This window comes from Pristiophorus japonicus, chromosome 17 (genome assembly GCF_044704955.1).
Source record: "Pristiophorus japonicus isolate sPriJap1 chromosome 17, sPriJap1.hap1, whole genome shotgun sequence".
Lineage (NCBI taxonomy): Eukaryota > Metazoa > Chordata > Chondrichthyes > Pristiophoridae > Pristiophorus > Pristiophorus japonicus.
The window spans coordinates 81,208,071-81,226,677 of NC_091993.1; the positions used below are offsets into that span (position 1 = coordinate 81,208,071).

The 18,607-nt window shown below is 46.2% G+C and overlaps 1 protein-coding gene across 1 annotated transcript in view; it reads right to left on the bottom strand.

Moving 5' to 3' along the window:
- LOC139227822 (T-complex protein 11-like protein 1) overlaps positions 1-18,607 on the bottom strand; it is a 101,504-nt gene that overhangs the window by 43,836 nt on the left and 39,061 nt on the right. The window contains exon 2 of the mRNA XM_070858891.1: positions 792-993. Within this exon, the coding sequence (XP_070714992.1) occupies positions 792-993 (202 nt within the window). The remainder of the gene's footprint in view (positions 1-791; positions 994-18,607) is intronic.

The window sequence follows — 18,607 nt, forward strand, 5'->3', positions numbered from 1 at the left end:
TGAGGTGAGTCATTTGGCCAGAGATAGGGGCAGCCGACAGGATTGAACCCTTGGCCGGACACAGGAACTCGGCGCTCGGCTTTGAAAGAAGTCCGGGAGGGGGGAGGCGGAAGCTAAGTCAACAGTTCGGTGGTGGAACTTAACCACGTCTCGCAATTGCAGTTTTGAACTTCAATAAAGTTGGTCTTTTCCCTCCACACAAGCATTTTTAAGTAGTTTGCAATATAAGGTTTATTCCCTCCATCCAAAAGCTATAACTCAGCTCCGTTTTCAAAGATGGCGTCGGTAACGCTGATTTCGATTTGGTAACATACATAAGAATTAGGAACAGGAGTGGGCTATCTAGCCTCTCGCGCCTGCTCCGCCATTCAACAAGATCATGGCTGATCTGGTCGTGGAAGGTAAGGTTTTAAAAAGTGGTCCATAGCACTGTCCTTAAAAAAAAATCCGAATTGGCGAAACTCTCAAAAACAGGCAAAAATGGCGTTATGGGTTTGACCCAGAGTTACGTCAGAAAAACGGTACTTAAAAAAACGGCCGTTATCTGTCAAGGGTGGCGTTATACCATTGACAAAACTTGCAAAATTAAGTTAGCTCCTTAAAAAAAACCCTGTTAGCTCCAAAAAAAAAAGGAGCTAAATGGTGGAAAATTTTGGGCCTCTGGAGTGGGACTTGAACCCACAACCTTCTGACTCAGAGGTGAGAGTGCGACCCACTAAGTCACAGCTGACACGTGGTTAGTACGGGAGACATGGCAAGTGGTGCCTGGTGTATGGCCACTTCATACTCACAGCAGGAAATGCCTGGCTTGCAGAGGCCGGGAATGTCGGTATTGCCAGTTCCCTCAGCGGATTTGATGTCATTGAGCAGAGCTTCTCTGTCCTCTTGTTCCCGTTGGCCTTTATCACTGTTGGCATTCGTGGGTAGTTTGTCCTCACTGTTGGGCATTTTGACTGGGTTTTTCCCCCTTCGAAAACTAGTTGGATAATAAATCTGTTGAAAAAAATGACATGTCTTTCAAAGTACTGCTGAGCAACACAGTGTCTTGTTATACAATCAGTGGCACTTTCCTAATTCCCTGCACTTTTAGAATTGTCACCTCAAGAACTGACACAGTTGCATCATGAGACAAACTACCAAACTTGCTTTTAAAATCATCGAAAAACCTTTCTGAAAAATAAATTGCTGGTGGAGTTGTACCCTCACTTACAAGTCCTTGCATGTACAGAGGCCTATCTGCAGCCCTTCTCTTCCTGAGACCCTGGCAAGCTCTTTGTTCCAGCAGCAAAAACTGTAGTCCATACCCTATCCTAACACCAGTGCCAGCCCAGCTTCACTACAGTTAGGCATTTTTCTGCAGAGTTTTTTTTTACTTGGCGAAGAATGAATCCTCCATTGTGGAGAGTAAAATCATGCGGAGTGTAAAAACATCTTTGCCCACTTTGACTCCTGATTATACATAACAGATGGCTCTCAAATTCCTTCTCTGTTACACATTTACCAAAAAAGGTTAAGAAAATACTTCAGTGTTTCTACAGCATGCATTGAATAAAAGGCAGCCATTCACATCAGATTATCCCCGTATCTCTTATAATGCCTGTCTTTGCTGACTTCCACTGCCTCCATCTCCTATTGCATTGAAAAATCCTTGTCCTTCTTTATAAGTGCCATTTCCCACATTACCTCTGCAACTTCCTCCAGCCCTACATCCCAGCTTGCACCCTGGACTCTTCCATCTCTGGCCATCTATCCCCCCCCCCCACCCACACCCCTCCCCTGCCCTGACCCCGTTCCTCTCTAGTATTGGTGGCTTCAGTTGTCACACCCCTGCAGTCTGAACTTCCCTTCCTAAAGCCTTGCCACATCTCTCCCCATTCACAAATATCTCCTCAAAACCTACCTCTCCAACTTTGGCCACTTCCCCAACCTTCCTTCCAAACAGCTGCTGGGTGATTGTTCCATGCCGCTCCCTCCCATGTCCGTGATGTTTCACGACATTAAAGATTCTACAAGTGCCGTAGTTATTGTGGAGATTGATTATAAATGACAAATACTCACAAGGCATGGGAATACACATTAAATGGTCATCATCATCATAGGCAGTCCCTCGGAATCGAGGAAGACTTGCTTCCACTCTTAACATGAGTTCTTAGGTGGCTGAACAGTCCAATACGAGAACCACAGTCCCTGTCACAGGTGGGGCAGATAGCCGTCGAGGGAAGGGGTGGGTGGGACTGGTTTGCCTCGTGCTCTTTCCGCTACCTGCGCTTGATTTCTGTACGCTCTCGGCGATGAGACTCGAGGTGCTCAGCGCCCTCCCGGATGCGCTTCCTCCACTTAGGGCGGTCTTTGGCCAGGGTCTCCCAGATGTCAGTGGGGATGTTGCACTTTATCAGGGAGGCTTTGAGGGTGTCCTTATAACGTTTCCACTGCCCACCTTTGGCTCATTTGCCGTGAAGGAGTTCCGAGTAGAGCACTTGCTTTGGGAGTCTTGTGTCTGGCATGCGAACTATCTGTCCTGCCCAGCAAAGCTGGGCGGCCCTGGACAACGTGGACCACTTTCCATATCTTGGGAGCCTCCTATCAACAAGAGCAGGCATTGATGATGAGATCCAACACCGCCTCCAGTGCAGCCTTCGGCCACCTGAGGAAAAGAGTGTTTGAAGACCAGGCCCTCAAAACTGCCACCAAGCTCATGATCTACAGGGCTGTAGTAATACCCGCCCTCCTGTATGGCTCAGAAACATAGACCATGTACAGTAGATGCCTCAAGTCGCTGGAGAAATACAACCAGCGATGTCTCCGCAAGATCCTACAAATCCCCTGGGAGAACAGACGCACCAACGTTAGCATTCTTGACCAGGTCAACATCCACAGCATCGAAGCACTGACTATATTAAATGGTACGACACTGAGAAGTGTAAAGGAACAAAGGGACCTTGGAGTGCATGTCCATAGATCCCTGAAGGTAGCAGGCCAGGTAGATAGATAGTTAAGAAGGCATATGGAATACTTGCCTTTATTAACTGAGGCATAGAATAAAAGAGCAGGGAGGTTATGCTTGAACTGTATAAAACACTAGTTAGGGTACAGCTAGAGTACTGTGTGCCGTTCTGGTCACCACATTACAGGAAAGATGTGATTGCACCAGAGAGGGTACAAAGGAGATTTACGAGGATGTTGCCTGGACTGGAGAATTTTAGCTATGAGGAAAGATTGGATAGGCTGAGGTTGTTTTCTTTGGAGCAGAGGAGGCTGAGGGGACACCTTATTGAGGTGTATAAAATTATGAGGGGTCTGGATAGAGTGGATAGGAAGGACCTATTTCCCTTAGCAGAGGGGTCAACAATCAGGGGGCATAGATTTAAAGTAATTGGTAGGAGGTTTAGAGGGCATTTGAGGGAGAAAAATTCCCAGAGAGGGTGTTGGGGGTCTGGAACTCACCACATTTAAAAAGTACTTAGATGTGCACTTGAATTGCCGGATGGCACTTGATGGGCCAAAATGGCCTCTTTCCGTGCTGTAAATTTCTGATTTTATGATGTTTGCTGATTGAGGGGGCGATTTCCTTTTCAATTGAGTTTATGTAACATTCAGAACTATCTCTTTTTTTTTATCATTCTTCCTTCTGTTTTATGAATGTTTTCCCCTTTTCTCTGCTGAAGCCGCTGACCCATGCTGGAATACAGATGCTCAGGCACCAGTCACCCACCAATACCTCAACCAAGCAGCAATTCTTCACGTTGAATCTAAACAGTGAATGTGGGCAGGCTATTCCATCTTAAGGACATCACAGTCAAGCCCAATTCTGGCCTCACCTGACATCCACACATACAGGATTCACTGGATGAGGGATCAGGAGTTGGGGCACTGCTATTTTTGGCTTAGGTTTTGGCACAGGCAAAATCTTCATACAGGCTATATATATATATCCTTGTAATGTTTAAAATCGGGTGCTGCAGTGAGTCCCCTTATTAAATCCAATGTGAACCTGGTGATGTTGAAAACAGAACTCAGACTTAGCACTTGGAATTCTGAATTATTTGTAACAAACAGAATGGATTCTCTACCTGCCGGGGAGAAGTCCACACACCAGGAACGTGACCAGGGACTGCACTGAGAACACAAATAAGACCCCACTGTCATCACTTATCAATCACACAGTGAAGAGACTTTCAGAATGGATTGAAAAACAAACTTCCAGAATAATTAAAAGCGGAATGTTCAGGAGATATTCAGCATTTGAAAAATAAATGGAAGGCCAGCAACAATGTGCTATCACCATGTTTCACTAGTAGAGAAGTCGTTCACGCATCTGCAGTATCCTGGGTGTCTGTAAGACATGATCGGCACAGCCATCGGCTGCATTACTGTACACTCGGTACATGTCTCGGCCCTCACAAGACAGAGCAGCCCTGCATACACCGACAGCACAAACATGAGCTAGCTCTTGTTAAATCCACAGATACAAAATAGTTAAGCGCACAGAACAAGCCGGAAATGTCAGAATCCAAGGACGGATTAACATTCGGGGTGGAACCTTCCGTCAGACCTGCTTCGGAAAGCTCTCTATTTTGAACCTGCCTTCCTATTCCAGGGACGGATGGATTTACAGCGTTTTTCCAGTCTTTTCAGATTTCCAACATTTGTAGTTTTAACGTTGTATCTCTTTAATAGAATGTCAAGTCTTAAAACTTTAAACAGCAATTGCTCCCATATTCTCAATATTTAACCATAAGACGTGCGTGGTGATTAAAAAGTGTATAAATAGCGAAATATCAATTCATAATATAGTTTGCGACTTAAAAACTGTAATTTGAGCCCAGCTGATGGTATGAACAACAGTTGTGGACATATCTGCAATACATGCAGCAAATGTGCCAGGTCATTGTAACCCCCCCCCCCCCCCCCACACACACACACACATGAGAAAGGGCAGCTCGCCGACCTGCTAATCTGCATTGAAGATGCATTTGAGAAAGTGAAAAGATGAGTTTAGCGGGAGGTTTGTGCCGTGTCCCCGGAGTTTAACCCACTTACCTGTCCGATGACTCTGAGCGCTGTGTTTACCTTGAGACCGGGTCCCGCCTGCAACTTCAAACCGGACCCTGCCAGCCGGCAAACAGCAGGGGGGGCGTGCAACACAAACCTCTGCTTTCAGTCACATAGCTTCACATGGGACAGAATCTGTAGCTTATTTGGGGTGACCACGCTGCTACATTCTGATGTGTGCATAGTCTGTGCAGGTTTCATTTTTAAGAAGTCATGCCAATGTTTTCCGCGGCTTGGCCATCCCCCTTACTTAATGGGCTCCTCCAAAATTGAAACAAAACAGAGCCGGGGCCCCGCCCCTTACAGTCAGTTGCACTGTTGTTAAATGTCAATAAAAAAATCAGGAAATCCCTTTAAATTAACATCTGTGGGCATCGTGCAAACGGACTAAAGCTGAATGGCTTGTAAAGAGCACCCGCTGCAATATGCAGAATAATTTGCCTTAAATCACCAGTCTGAAAGGTACCGTTTGCAACATACACTCAAAACATTTTTTAAAAATAAGCAAGATTTTACCATGGCAACGAGGAAGTGACATGTCACAACTACAGCCCTCTTCACATAGGATATGCAGCCCCAGTTTCAGCCCATGCACAGTGAATTGTTGAGTCGATAATAGTGACAGATTACGTGCTGAGTCGCCGTAAAGGCACCGTGGGGAAGGACCACAGTTTAAAGCCCTTCTGCCACTGTAAACCCGGGGGCAGGAATCAGTATAAAACTCCCCTCGGGCTGCACATGTAACTTCTTTTTTTGTGTACATGGAGCACCATGATCTGTAAACACCTATGTAGTGCCATGTACAATGCAAGGTCTGTTTCGTAATGCACGTTGAAAAGAAAAATGTAAATGTACCATCACCCATTCCGTGTACTGTATAGTGACACATGTAATGTAATTTGTTGAATGTACTACAATGTATCCCGTATTGTACCGAATTGTACTTGAACTGAAAAGCAAGGAAATGTATCGAACGGAACTGCCGTCAGCACCCAAATGTAGTGTATGGGATTGCTGACCGCAGCTAAATGTACTGAACAGCTTTTGAATGTACTGTACAAATTTTTATATGAATAAAGTATATTTTGAAATATTAAAAAAAATAGTGACAGAGGGGTGAGGGACGCACTTAAAATTGGTGCAGTCGCCGCAAAGACACGGTAGGGAAGGGCCACAGTTTAAAGCCCTTCTGCCATGGAAAACCCAGGGACTGGAATCAGTATAAAACTGCCCTCTTGTAAATTTTTTGTATACATGGAGCACCATGATCTGAAAACAACTATGTAGCGCCATGTATAATGCAAGTTCTGTTTCGCAATGTATGTTGCAAAGAAATGTAACTGTACCCTCACCCATTCCGTGTACCGTATAGTGACACATGTAATGTAAGTTGACGAATGTACTACAATGTATCCTGTATTGTACTAAATTGTACCTTGAAATGTAAAGCAAGGAAATGTATTGAACGGAACTGCCTTCAGCACCCAAATGCAGTGTATGGGATTGCTGACCGCATCCAAATGTACTGAACTGCTTTCGAATGTATTGTGCAAATTTTTTATATGAATAAAGTATATTTTGAAATAAAAAAAAGATAATAGTGACAGAGAACTGCCCCCTTATTGTCGCACATGAAACCTGTTTGAAGCCAACTCTCCCCCGCGACCCTTCAAAATGAGATCCAACCACAAAATAAATAACTTGAATTTAGATAGAAATGGAAAATGCTGGAAATACTCAGCAGGTCAGGCTACATCTGTGGAGAGAGCAATTTCCCCCAGTACTTGTGCCTTTTTTTGGGAGTAGGCTGCTTTTTCTGGCCAATCTTAAAAATCCCCAGTTTCCCCAATCAATTTGCACCAGTGTAACTCAGTAACGTTTTTTTTAAGGTTAGTTTTTTTTTCTCGAAAGGGGGCGTTACCAGCCATCTACGCCAATTCTGGCAATTAAGGCAACTTTGGCCAGCTGATAGTTACTCCATTTCTACTTAGGCCAGCGTATGTGGCCTCTCGAGAAAACTCTTGCGGAGAGCTAAAGAAATCAGCGCAGGGAGGTACATTGGAGGCCATTCGGCCTGGGCTAGGGGTGAGAAGCGGAGCGGACCTGGACCGACACAAAATCGGGGGCTACAGAGCGGCGGGGGAAGGCACCCGGAGAGGCTCGGGGTGAAGGGAGCAAGCTGGCCGGCACGAAATCGGGGGACACAGAGCGGCTGGGAAAGGCACCGGAGAGGATCGGCGGGGAAGATGCTCACTGCAGCTGACCAGGAAGGCACCTCACTCAGCGCTCTACTGCGCATGCGCGGCCATTTCGGCGACGTCAAGAACGTCAGTTTTTTTTTCTCCCGCGCATGCGCAGAAGGCCTGGCTCCTTTTTTCAGCACAGAATGCAGGCTCCACCCCCCAAGGCGACTGGCCACGCTGCGCGGCTGCAGACTGGAGGCCAAATATCGGGGAAACTTCGGAGATTTTTTTCTGGAGCATCTATCTACCTAATTAAGTGGCGCAACTCAGGCAATACGCCAGAAAACGGGCTCGGGGAAAATTGAGCCCAGAGGACCTGAAACTGGTCGGAGGCTTCCCGTGGGCGAATGCCTCCGAACCGCAAGTACTTACCTGATGGCCCTGGACCTACGAAGACTTGCACTCCTGGGCCTGCAGGCGTACGCCTGGGTACAGTCCACAGATCCCAGGGGTGCAGGGAGTTCGCCATGTTCATGTGGGCTGGCCTAACCAATCACAAAGGGGGATTCCTATTATGCTAATGGTGATTCCATTTACATACGGATTCCCCGTAAGCATAATAGGAATCCACTAAAAAACACACTTTCACCCCACTTAAATAAAAATAAATCATCACATGTTCAAAATTAATTCAAATACAATTTAAATAAACATTTAAAACAACAATTAAATTTTTTGAGAAATAAATGTAAACATTTTTAAAGGGGCCAAAAATAACGTGAACTAATTTTAAAGATTTTTAATGGTTAAATGATTTTTAAAATTTATTTAATTAAAACCTTATGCTGGTAAAAGAAGGCCTTATGCCTGCTTTTACCAGGTGTAGGAGTTTTGTGGGCATTTGCTGGGCAGTAGTTGAGCAAATAGCCCGAGTCTGTGCCAGCGGACGTCCATTTCCTTCGATTCGTACGATCTGGCAAACTGAAACTTGATAGATCGCAAGTTCCTGCTTTTCGCGCATGTGCATCACATGCGGGAACCCAGAACTTGCGGGACACTTACGACCTCGTATGCTGTGCGTATGCGATCATAGACCCTGGAAAATCCGGACAGAGTTAACATTTCAGATCTGTGACCTTTTGTCAGAACTGGAAAAGGTTAGCGATGTAACAGATTTCAAGCAAGCATAGAGGCAGAGAAAGGGGGGAGGGGAGGAAAGAACAAAAGGAAAGGTCTGTGATAGGGTGGAAGGCAGGAGTGATTTTAATGACAAAAGTGATGATAGTGCAAGGCAAAAGGGGGTGGCTAGAGGACAAGTAAAGAAACAAAAGTTGAGTCGAGGAGTAGAGTCATAGAGTCATTACGGCACAGAAGGAGGCCATTCAGCCCATCGAGTCCATGCCGGCTCTCTGTAGAGCGATTCAGTCAGTCCCATTCCCCGCTCTATCCCTGTAGCCCTGCAAGTTTATTTCCCTCAAGTGTCTATCCAATTTGCTTTTGAAATCATTGATCATCTCCGCTTCCACCACCCTCGTAGGCAGCGAATTCCAGGTCATTTATCTCGCTGCGTAAAAAAATTCTTCCTCACATTCCCTCCTGTATCTCTTGCCCAAAACCTTAAACCTGTGTCCTCTAGTCCTTGCACCATCAGCTAATAGGAACAGCCTTTCTCTGTCTACCTTATCCAAACCCGTCATAATCTTGTACACCTCTATCAAATCTCCCCTCAACCTCATTTGCTCCAAGGAGAACAACCCCAGCTTCCCCAACCTAACCTTGTATCTAAAATCCCTCATCCCTGGAACATTCTGGTGAATCTCCTCTGCACCCTCTCAAGGACCTTCACATCCTTCCTAAAGTAAGGTGACCAGAACTGAATGCAATACTGCAGTTGTGGCCTAACCAGTGCTTTATAAAAGTTCAGCATAAGTTCCCTGCTTTTGTACTCAATACCTCTATTTATGAAGCCCAGAATCCCATATGCTTTGCTAACTACTCTCTCAATATGTCCTGCCACCTTCAAAGATCTTTGCACATGAACTCTCAGGTCCCTCTGTCCCTGCACACTCTTTCGAACTGTGCAATTAAGACTATATTGCCTCTCCCTATCGCTTCTGCCAAAGTGCACCACCTCACACTTCTCTGCATTAAATTCCATCCGCCACTTGTCTGTCCATTCTGCCAGCCTATCTATGGCCTGTTGCAGTTGATTGGTATCATCCTCACTGTTTGCCACACCGAGGGGCGGATTAACCATGGGGCGGATGGGGCTGCAGCCCCTGGCCCACTAAAGAACATAGGCCCACCAAATTGAGAGAAATTTACATATATGCATAGGAATCTAGTATTGCAATGTTACCAGAACCAGAATATATACCTACTTGATACAGAATATATGCTTTCAATGTTGAATATACTGGCCTATGTTTTCATACTCAGAATCAGAATCACACACGTAATGTAATGAACATGAACAAACATAACAATTGGCTCATTTAGATCAGTTTGCCCCAGGCACTTCAGGCCCTTAATCCGGCCCTTGCCACACCTCCAAATTTGGTCTCATTAGCAAATTTTGAATTTTTACTCTGTATTCAAGTAATTTATATATGTCAAAAAAGCAGTGGTCCTAGCACTGACCCCTGGGGACCATCACTGTCTACCATTCTCCAGTCTGAAAAACAGCCATTCACCACGACTCGCTGTTTACTTCCCTTAAGCCAATTTCTTATCCAAGCTGACACTGACCCTCCTGCTCCATTAGCCTCAATTTTGTTAACCAGCCTTTTATGTGGCACTTTGTCAAACGCCTTCCGAAAATTCATATAGACAACATCCACTACATTCCCTTCATCAACCCTCTCTGTTACTTCATCAAAATATTCAATTAGATTAGTCAAACATGATCTGCCTTTTACAAATACGTGCTTGCTCTCCTTAATTAACTTAAACCTCTCCAAGTGCCTGTTAATTTTTTCCCTGAATATTGTTTCTAAAACCTTATCCACCACTGATGTTAAACTGACTGGCCTGTAGTGACTAGGAATGTCCTTACATCCTTTCTTGAACAAGGGTGTCACATTTGCCACTTTCCAGTCCTCAGGCACCTCCCCCTAATCTAGGGAAGATTGGAAGATTATGGCAAGCCCTTCCGCTATCTCCGCCTCCACTTCCCTTAGCAACCTGGGATGCAAGCCATCCGGACCAGGCGACTTATTCACTCTGAGCATAGCCAGCCTTTCCAGTACATCCTGCCTATCAATTTTCACCCCATCCATTACCTCTACTATCTCTGCTACTACCAATATATTTCCTTAGTAAACACCGATACAAAGTATTCTAAGTATTCTAGCCTTGCCCTGCGCCTCTAAGCATATACTGTATCACCTTCTTTGTCACTAATAGGCCCCACCCCGCCTCTTACTACCCGCTTACTATTTACATGACGGTAGAAGATTTTTGGGTTCCCTTTTATGTTAACCACCGTTCTATTCTCATATTCTCTCTTTGCCAGTCTTATTTTTCTCTTCAAGGAGCTGTAAATGATGACAGCAGATTAATTACCAGCACCTGCTAACTGAAAAACTGGGAACAGTGGTTATGGTCTGAAATTGTTGACCTCAATGTTGAGTCCAGTAGGCTGTAACGTGCCTAATCGAAAGATGCTGTTCCTTGAGTTACGTGGAGCTTCGTTGGAACAGTGTATGAGGCCGAGGTCAGAGTGGGAGTGGGGTGGAAAATTAAAATGGCAAGCTCGGGGTCACACCTGCGGATTGAACGGAGGTGTTTAGGAAAGCGATGATCCAATCTGCGTTTGGTCTCCTCAGTGAGCAGCGAATACATTATACTAAATTGAATGAAGTACAAGTAAATCGCTCTTTCATGCACTTCTGCTCTCACCCCTTTCTCTCCCTCACAGAACCATAATAGGGTTTCCCTTGTCCTCACCTTCCACCTCACCAGCCTCCACATTCAACAGATTATCCTCCATCAGTCCATCACCTCCAATGCAATCTCACCCCTCCCCTCTCAGCATTCCTAAGGGACCGTTCCCTCCGTGACATTTGGGTCCATTCTACTATCACCCCCAACAGCTGCTTCCCTTCCCATGGAAGTGCAGGAGACGCAACACCTGCCCTTTCACCTCCTCCCTCCCCAGCTTCAAGGGTGCCACACACTTCCTCCAGGTGGAACAGTGATTTACTTGTGCTTCTTTCAATTTAGTATAACTTAGCTGCTCACGATGCAGTTTGCGGAACACCTCTGTTCAGCCCCCAAGTGTGACCCTAAGCTTCCAGTCGCTGGCCATTTTAATTCTCCACCCTACTCCCACTCTGACAGTTCTGTCCTTGGCCTCACTGTCCCAATGAAGCTCAATGGGAGCTCGAGGAACAGCACCTCATCTTTCGATAAGGCATTTTACAGCCTTCCGAACTCAACATTGAGGTCAACAATTTCAGAACATTTTGTCAAGAGCAAGTGCTGCTAATGATGCTACTATTTCCATTTACAGCTTCTATAGACCCATCTTTTGTTTCTTTACTTGTCCCTTTACCATCCCCTCTTGCTTTGCACACTCATCCCTTTTGTCATTTAAATCATTCCTGCCTTCTACCCTATCACAAACCTTCCCTTTTGTTCTTTCCTCCCCTCCCCCTGTTTTCCTGTCTCTGTACTTGCTTAAAACCTGTTACATCTCTAACTGTATCAGTTCACATGAAAGGTCACGGACCTGAAACGTTAACTCGGTTTCTCTCACCATAGATGCTGCCTGACCTGCTGAGTATTTCCAGCATTCACTGTTTATATTTCAAAGTTCCAGCATCCACAATATTTTGCCGTTTGAATTTATATAGTGCCTTCCACAGCCTCAGAATGTCTCAAAGCACTTTCCAGACATGAGTTGCTTTTGAAGTGTAGTCGCTGCTATTTAAAAGGCAAACGCACCAGTTAATCTGTACATAGCAGGGTCCCACAAACAGAGGTGTAAATGTTGAGCAGGATTGGAGGACTGCTAATGTAGTACTCTTGTTTAAGAAGGGAGAAAGGATAGGCCGAGTTATTACAGGCCTGTCAGCCTAACCTCAGTGGTGGGAAAATTATTGGGAAAAATCCTGAAAGACAGGATAAATCTACATTTGGAAAGGCAAGGATTAATTAGGGACAGTCAGCATAGATTTGTTAAGGGAAGATTGTGTTTGACTAACCTGATTGAATTTTTTGAGGAGGTAACCAAGAGGGTCGATGAGGGTAGTGCGTACGATGTAGTGTATATGGACTTTAGCAAAGCTTTTGATAAGGTCCCACATGGTAGACTGGTCATGAAGGTTAAAACCCATGAGATGCAGGGCAAAGTGGCAAGTTGGATCCAAAATTGGCATTGAGGTAGGAAGCAAAGTGTAATGATTGATGGATGTTTTTGTGACTGGAAGGATGTTTCCAGTGGGGTTCCGCAGGGCTCAGTACTGGGTCCCTTGCTTTTTGTGGTATATATCAACAATTTAGATTTGAATATAGGGAATATGATTAAGAAGTTTGCAGACGACACTAAAATTGGCTGTGTGGTTGATAATGAAGAGGAAAGTCATGGGCTGCAAGAGGATATCAATCTACTGGTCAGGTGAGCAGAGCAGTGGCAAATAGAATTTAATTGAGAGAAGTGTGAGGTGATGCACTTTGGGAGGACTATTAAGGAAAGGATATACACATTAAGCGGTGGGTCACTTAATAGTGTAGATGAACAAAGGGACCTTGGAATGCTTGTCCACAGATCCCTGAAAGTAGCAGGCCAGGTGGATAAGGTGGTTAAGAAGGCATATGGAATGCTTGCCTTTATTGGCCAAGGCATAGAATATAAGAGTAGGGAGGTTATGCTTAAATTGTATAATACTCTGGTTAGGCCACAGCTGGAGTACTGTGTGCAGTTCTGGTCGCCGTATTATAGGAAGGATGTGATTGCACTAGAGAGGGTGCAGAGGAGATTTACTAGGATGCTGTCTGGAATGAAGAATCTTAGTTATGAGGACAGATTGGATAGGCTGGGTTTGTCCTCATTGGAACAGAGTAGGTTGCGAGGAGACCTCATTGAGGTGTACAAAATATTGAAGGGCCTGGACATAGTGGAGGGGTCTATTATGAGGGGCATAGTTTTAAGGTGGTTGGTGGAAGGTTTAGAGGGGATTTGAGGGGTGGGCTTCTTTACGCAGAGGATTGTGGGGACCTGGAACGCTGCCTGGAAGAGTGGTGGATGCAGAAACCCTCACCACTTTTAAGAGATGGCTGGATGGGCACTTAAAGTGCCGTAACCTGCAGGGTTACAGACCGAGAGCTGGTAATTGGGGTTAGACTGGATGACCTTTTGTTGGACAGCGAAGATATGGTAAGTACTGTAGGGAATCGAATAAGACCAGGGTGATCTCCTGGACTAGTTTCGATCGCCTGGATGGGTCGGAGAGGAATTTTCTCAGATTTTTTCTCCCTAAATTGGCCTGGGTTTTTATCTGGCTTTTGCCCCTCCCAGGAGATCAAATGGCTCCGATTGGGATGGAGTGTAGAATGTTTCTGTAGAATGGGTGTCGCAGTTGTGTGAGGCGGACTGATTGGGCTGGGTGCCCTTTGCCTTTCCGTCATTGTTCATAGGTTTATATGTAACCTACATGGCTGCTGACCAAGGGCCGTGTGGTTCTTTGTCGGCCAGCGTGGACACGATGGGCCGAATGGCCTTCTTCTGCGCTGTAAATCTCTATGTTTCTATGGCACTGGGAAGGCAGATGGGACTTTGGTTTAAAGTCTCAAGTGAAAGGTGGAAATTCCAACAATGTAGCACTCCCTCAGAACTGCACTGAAGTGCCAGCCTTTCTTAAAGTTAAGTCTAAGGTGGAGCTTGAACCCACAACCTTCTAACTCAGGCAAAAGTGCTACAACTGAGCCAAGTCTGACACAAAAGACTGCTTATCCGGAGATGAAGAAATTTCTTCATGGTTTTTGTTATGTATGTAAACCTGTAAATACCATGTCTAACCACCTGGCTTATCCCCTGGAGTCCCAAGGGATCCCACAATCCCTTGGGAGCACCTGTATATAAGGAGGCCTCACAGGCTGGAGAGGCACTCTGAGATCTGTAATAAATAACTGCACTTACACTTACTTTGAGCTTGCAGTATCTAGTCTGAATCTTTATTCAAGATATAACAACTGGCGACGCGATATAGATGACGAGCCCCAGCGCAACAATGCAGAGAGCTGTGGGCATTCTGGAGAAATTTTCTGAGTAGATGATTGAGAAACCTTTGTGGAGCGACTTGACCAATACTTCGTGGCCAACGAGCTGGAAGGAGAAGCAAACGCTACCAAACGAAGGGTGATCCTCCTCACCATTTGCAGGGCATCAACATATGGCCTCATGTAAAACCTGCTCGCTCCAGCGAAACCCACAGACAAGTCGTACGATGAGCTGTGCAGACTGGTTCGGGAGCATCTAAACCTGAAGGAAAGCGTTCTGATGGTGAGGTATCGGTTCTACACGTACAAGAGGCCTGAAGGCCAAGAAGTGGCGAGCTATGTCGCAGAACTAAGGCGACTTGCAGGACATTGCGAATTTGAAGGACACTTTGAGCATATGCTCATGGACTTCTTTGTACTTGGCATTGGCCATGAAGTAATACTTCTCAAACTTTTGACTGTAGAGACCCCAACCTTGAGTAAAGCCATAGCGATAGCCCAGGCATTTATCTCCACCAGTGACAATACCAAACAAATTTCCCAGCACACTAGTGCTGCTGCAAGTACTGTGAACAAAGTAACGTTGTTTTTGAATCGAAATGTATATGGCAGGACTTACATGCCTGTAGCTGCATGTCCACAGATGACTCAGAGTCCGCCATCAAGGGTGGTGAATACAAGGCCATTAACACCTTGTTGGCGCTGCGGAAGTGATCATTGCTTCCATTCATGCCACGTCAAAGGATACGTTTACAAGGGTTGTGGAACAATGGGATATCTCCAATGCATGAGCAGGTGAGCTGCAAACCCTGCTAATCCTGCAAACCACCATTTGCAGAGGAGGACAGATCCATGGTGGATCATGGCGAATCAGACCGAGGAGGCAGAGGTATATGGGGTGCACACATTTACCACAAAGTGTCCCCCGATAATACTGAAGATTGAATTAAATGGACTCCCGGTGTCCATGGAGCTGGACACGGGTGCAAGCCAGTCCATAATGAGCAAAAAGACTTTTGATAAGTTGTGCTGCAACAAGGCTTCAAGGCCAGTCCTGACTCCCATTCGTACTAAACTGAGAACGTACACAAAAGAACTGATTCCCGTAATTGGCAGTGCTACCGTAAAGGTCTCCTACGATGGAGTGGTGCACGAGTTACCACTCTGGGTGGTACCGGGCGATGGCCACACGCTGTTCGGCAGGAGCTGGCTGGGAAAGCAACGCTGGAAATGGGACAACGTCCGAGCGCTTTCGTCCACCGACGACATCTCATGTGCCCAGGTCCTAAGCAAGTTCCCCTTGCTGTTCGAACCAGGCATCGGGAAGTTCCAAGGAGCAAAAGTGCAGATCCATTTGATTCCGGGGGAGCGACCCATCCATCACAAGGCGAGAGCGATACCTTACATGATGAGAGAGAGGGTGGAGATCAAGCTGGACAGGCTGCAACGAGAGGGCATCATTTCGCCGATCGAATTCAATGAGTGGGCCAGTCCGATTGTTCCAGTCCTCAAGGGAGAAGGCACCGTCAGAATCTATGGTGATTACAAAGTAACTATCAATCGTTTCTCACTGCAAGATCAATACCCGCTACCAAAGGCAGACAACCTATTTGCGACGCTGGACTTGACCTCGGCCTACATGATGCAGTAGCTGGAGAAATCTTCGAAAGGCCTCACCTGCATCAACACGCACAAAGGTCTCTTCAGTCACAACAGAAGCCCGATTGGGATTCGATTGGCCATGGTGATATTCCAGAGGAACGTGGAAAGCTTGCTGAAGTCGATCCCATGCACCGTGGTGTTCCAGGACGACATCTTGGTTATAGGTCGGGACACCGTCGAGCACCTGCAGAACCTGGAGGAGGCTCTTAGCCGGCTTAATCGTGTGGGGCTCAGGCTAAAACACTCGAAGTGCATTTTCCTGGTGCCTGAAGTGGAGTTCCTGGGGAGAAGAATCGTGGCGGATGACATCAGGCCCACCGATTTGAAGACGGAGGAAATCAAGCACGTACCAAGATCACAGAACGTGAAGGAGCTGCGGTCGTTTCTAGGACTCCTGAACTATTTTGGTAACTTCTTACCGGGTCTTAGCACATTGTTAGAAGCCCTGCATGCTTTACTGCATAAAGGAGATGAATGGGTATGGGGTAAAAGACAAGAAAATGCCTTTGAGAAAGCTAAGAAGCTGTTATGCTGAAACAAATTGCTTGTGTTGTATGATCCATGTAAGCGTTTGGTACTAGCATGTGATGCATCGCCGTACGGGGTCGGATGTGTATTGCAACAAGCTAATGAATTTGGGAAATTGCAACCGGTTGCTTATGCATCCAGAAGTCTGTCTAAGGCCGAGAGGGCCTACAGCATGACCGAAAAAGAAGTGTTAGCGTGTGTTTATGGGGTAAAGAAAATGCATCAATATCTGTTTGGGCTCAAATTTGAATTGGAAACCGACCATAAGGCATGAAAGTAAGGGGATAAATACGAATGCATCGGCCCGCATCCACAGATGGGCGCTCACGTTGTCCGCATACAACTATGCCATCCGCCACAGGCCAGGCACAGAAAACTGTGCCGATGCTCTCAGTAGGCTGCCATTGCCCCCCACAGGGGGGGAGATGGCACAGCCCGCAGATTTAGTTATGGTAATGGAAGCATTCAAGAGCGAGCAATCACCTGTTACCGCCCAACAGATTAGAACCTGGACAAGCCAGGACCCCTTACTGTCCTTAGTAAAAAATTGTGTGCTTAACGGGAGTTGGTCTAGTGTCCCGTTAGAGATGCAGGAAGAAATAAAGCCGTACCAGCGGCGCAAATATGAAATGTCTATACAGGCAGACTGTCTCCTATGGGGTTATTGGGTAGTTGTGCCAAAAAAGCGCAGGGACACTTTCATTAGTGATCTCCACAGTACCCACCCAGGCATTGTAATGATGAAAGCGACAGCCAGATCCCATGTGTGGTGGCCCGGTATTGATGCAGACTTAGAGTCCAGTGTGCACAAATGTAATACATGTTCCCAGTTAAGCAATGCACCCAGGGAGGCGCCACTAAGTTTATGGTCCTGGCCCTCCAAACCATGGTCCAGGGTTCGTGTCGACTATGCAGGCCCATCCTTGGGAAAAATGTTTTAGTGGATGTAGATGCATACTCCAAATGGATTGAATGTGTGATAATGTTGGCAAGCACGTCCGCTGCCACTTTTGACAGCCTACGGGCCATGTTTGCCATGCATGGCCTGCCTGATGTCCTAATTGACAATGGGCCGTGCTTTTCCAGTGCCAAATTCAAGGAGTTAATGACCTGCAATGGGGTCAAACATGTCACGTCTGCCCCGTTTAAGCCAGCGTCCAACGGTCAGGCAGAACGAGCAGTTCAAACAATCAAGCAGAGCTTGAAGAGGGTAACTGAAGGCTCACTGCAGACTCGCCTATCCCGAGTCTTGCTTAGTTACCGCACAAGACCCCACTCACAGACCGGGGTCCCTCCCGCTGAACTGCTCATGAAAAGGGCACGTAAGACAAGGCTCTCGTTAGTCCACCCTGACCTACACGAACAGGTAGAGAGCAGGCAGCTTTAACAGAATACATATCATGATCACGCAAATGTGTCATGCAAAATTGAAATTAATGATCCTGTATTTGTGTTGAACTATGGACAAGGTCCCAAGTGGATTGCTGGCACTGTTGTGGCCAAAGAGGGGAGTAGAGTGTTTGTGGTCAAACTCGCAAATGGATTCACCTGCAGAAAACACTTGGACCAAACCAAACTCAGATTTCCAGACTATCCAGAACAACCCACAATAGACTCTACCTTTTTCGACCCTCCAACACATACACAAGTGGCAACCGACCCAGCGGTTGACCATGAAGCAGAACCCATCACCCGCAGCAGCCCAGCAAGACTCACCACCCCCAGCAGCCCAGCAAGGCCAGCTGCACAGCAGCCCAGCGAAGGTCCAACAAATGACTCACCAACACCAGCATTTGCACCGAGACGATCAACCAGGGAAAGGAAGGCCCCAGATCAACTCACTTTGTAAATAGTTACATTATTGACTTTGTGGGGGAGTGTTGTTATGTATGTAAGCCTGTAAATACCATGTCTAACCACCAGAGGGCGTATCCCCTGGAGTCCCAAGGGATCCCACATTC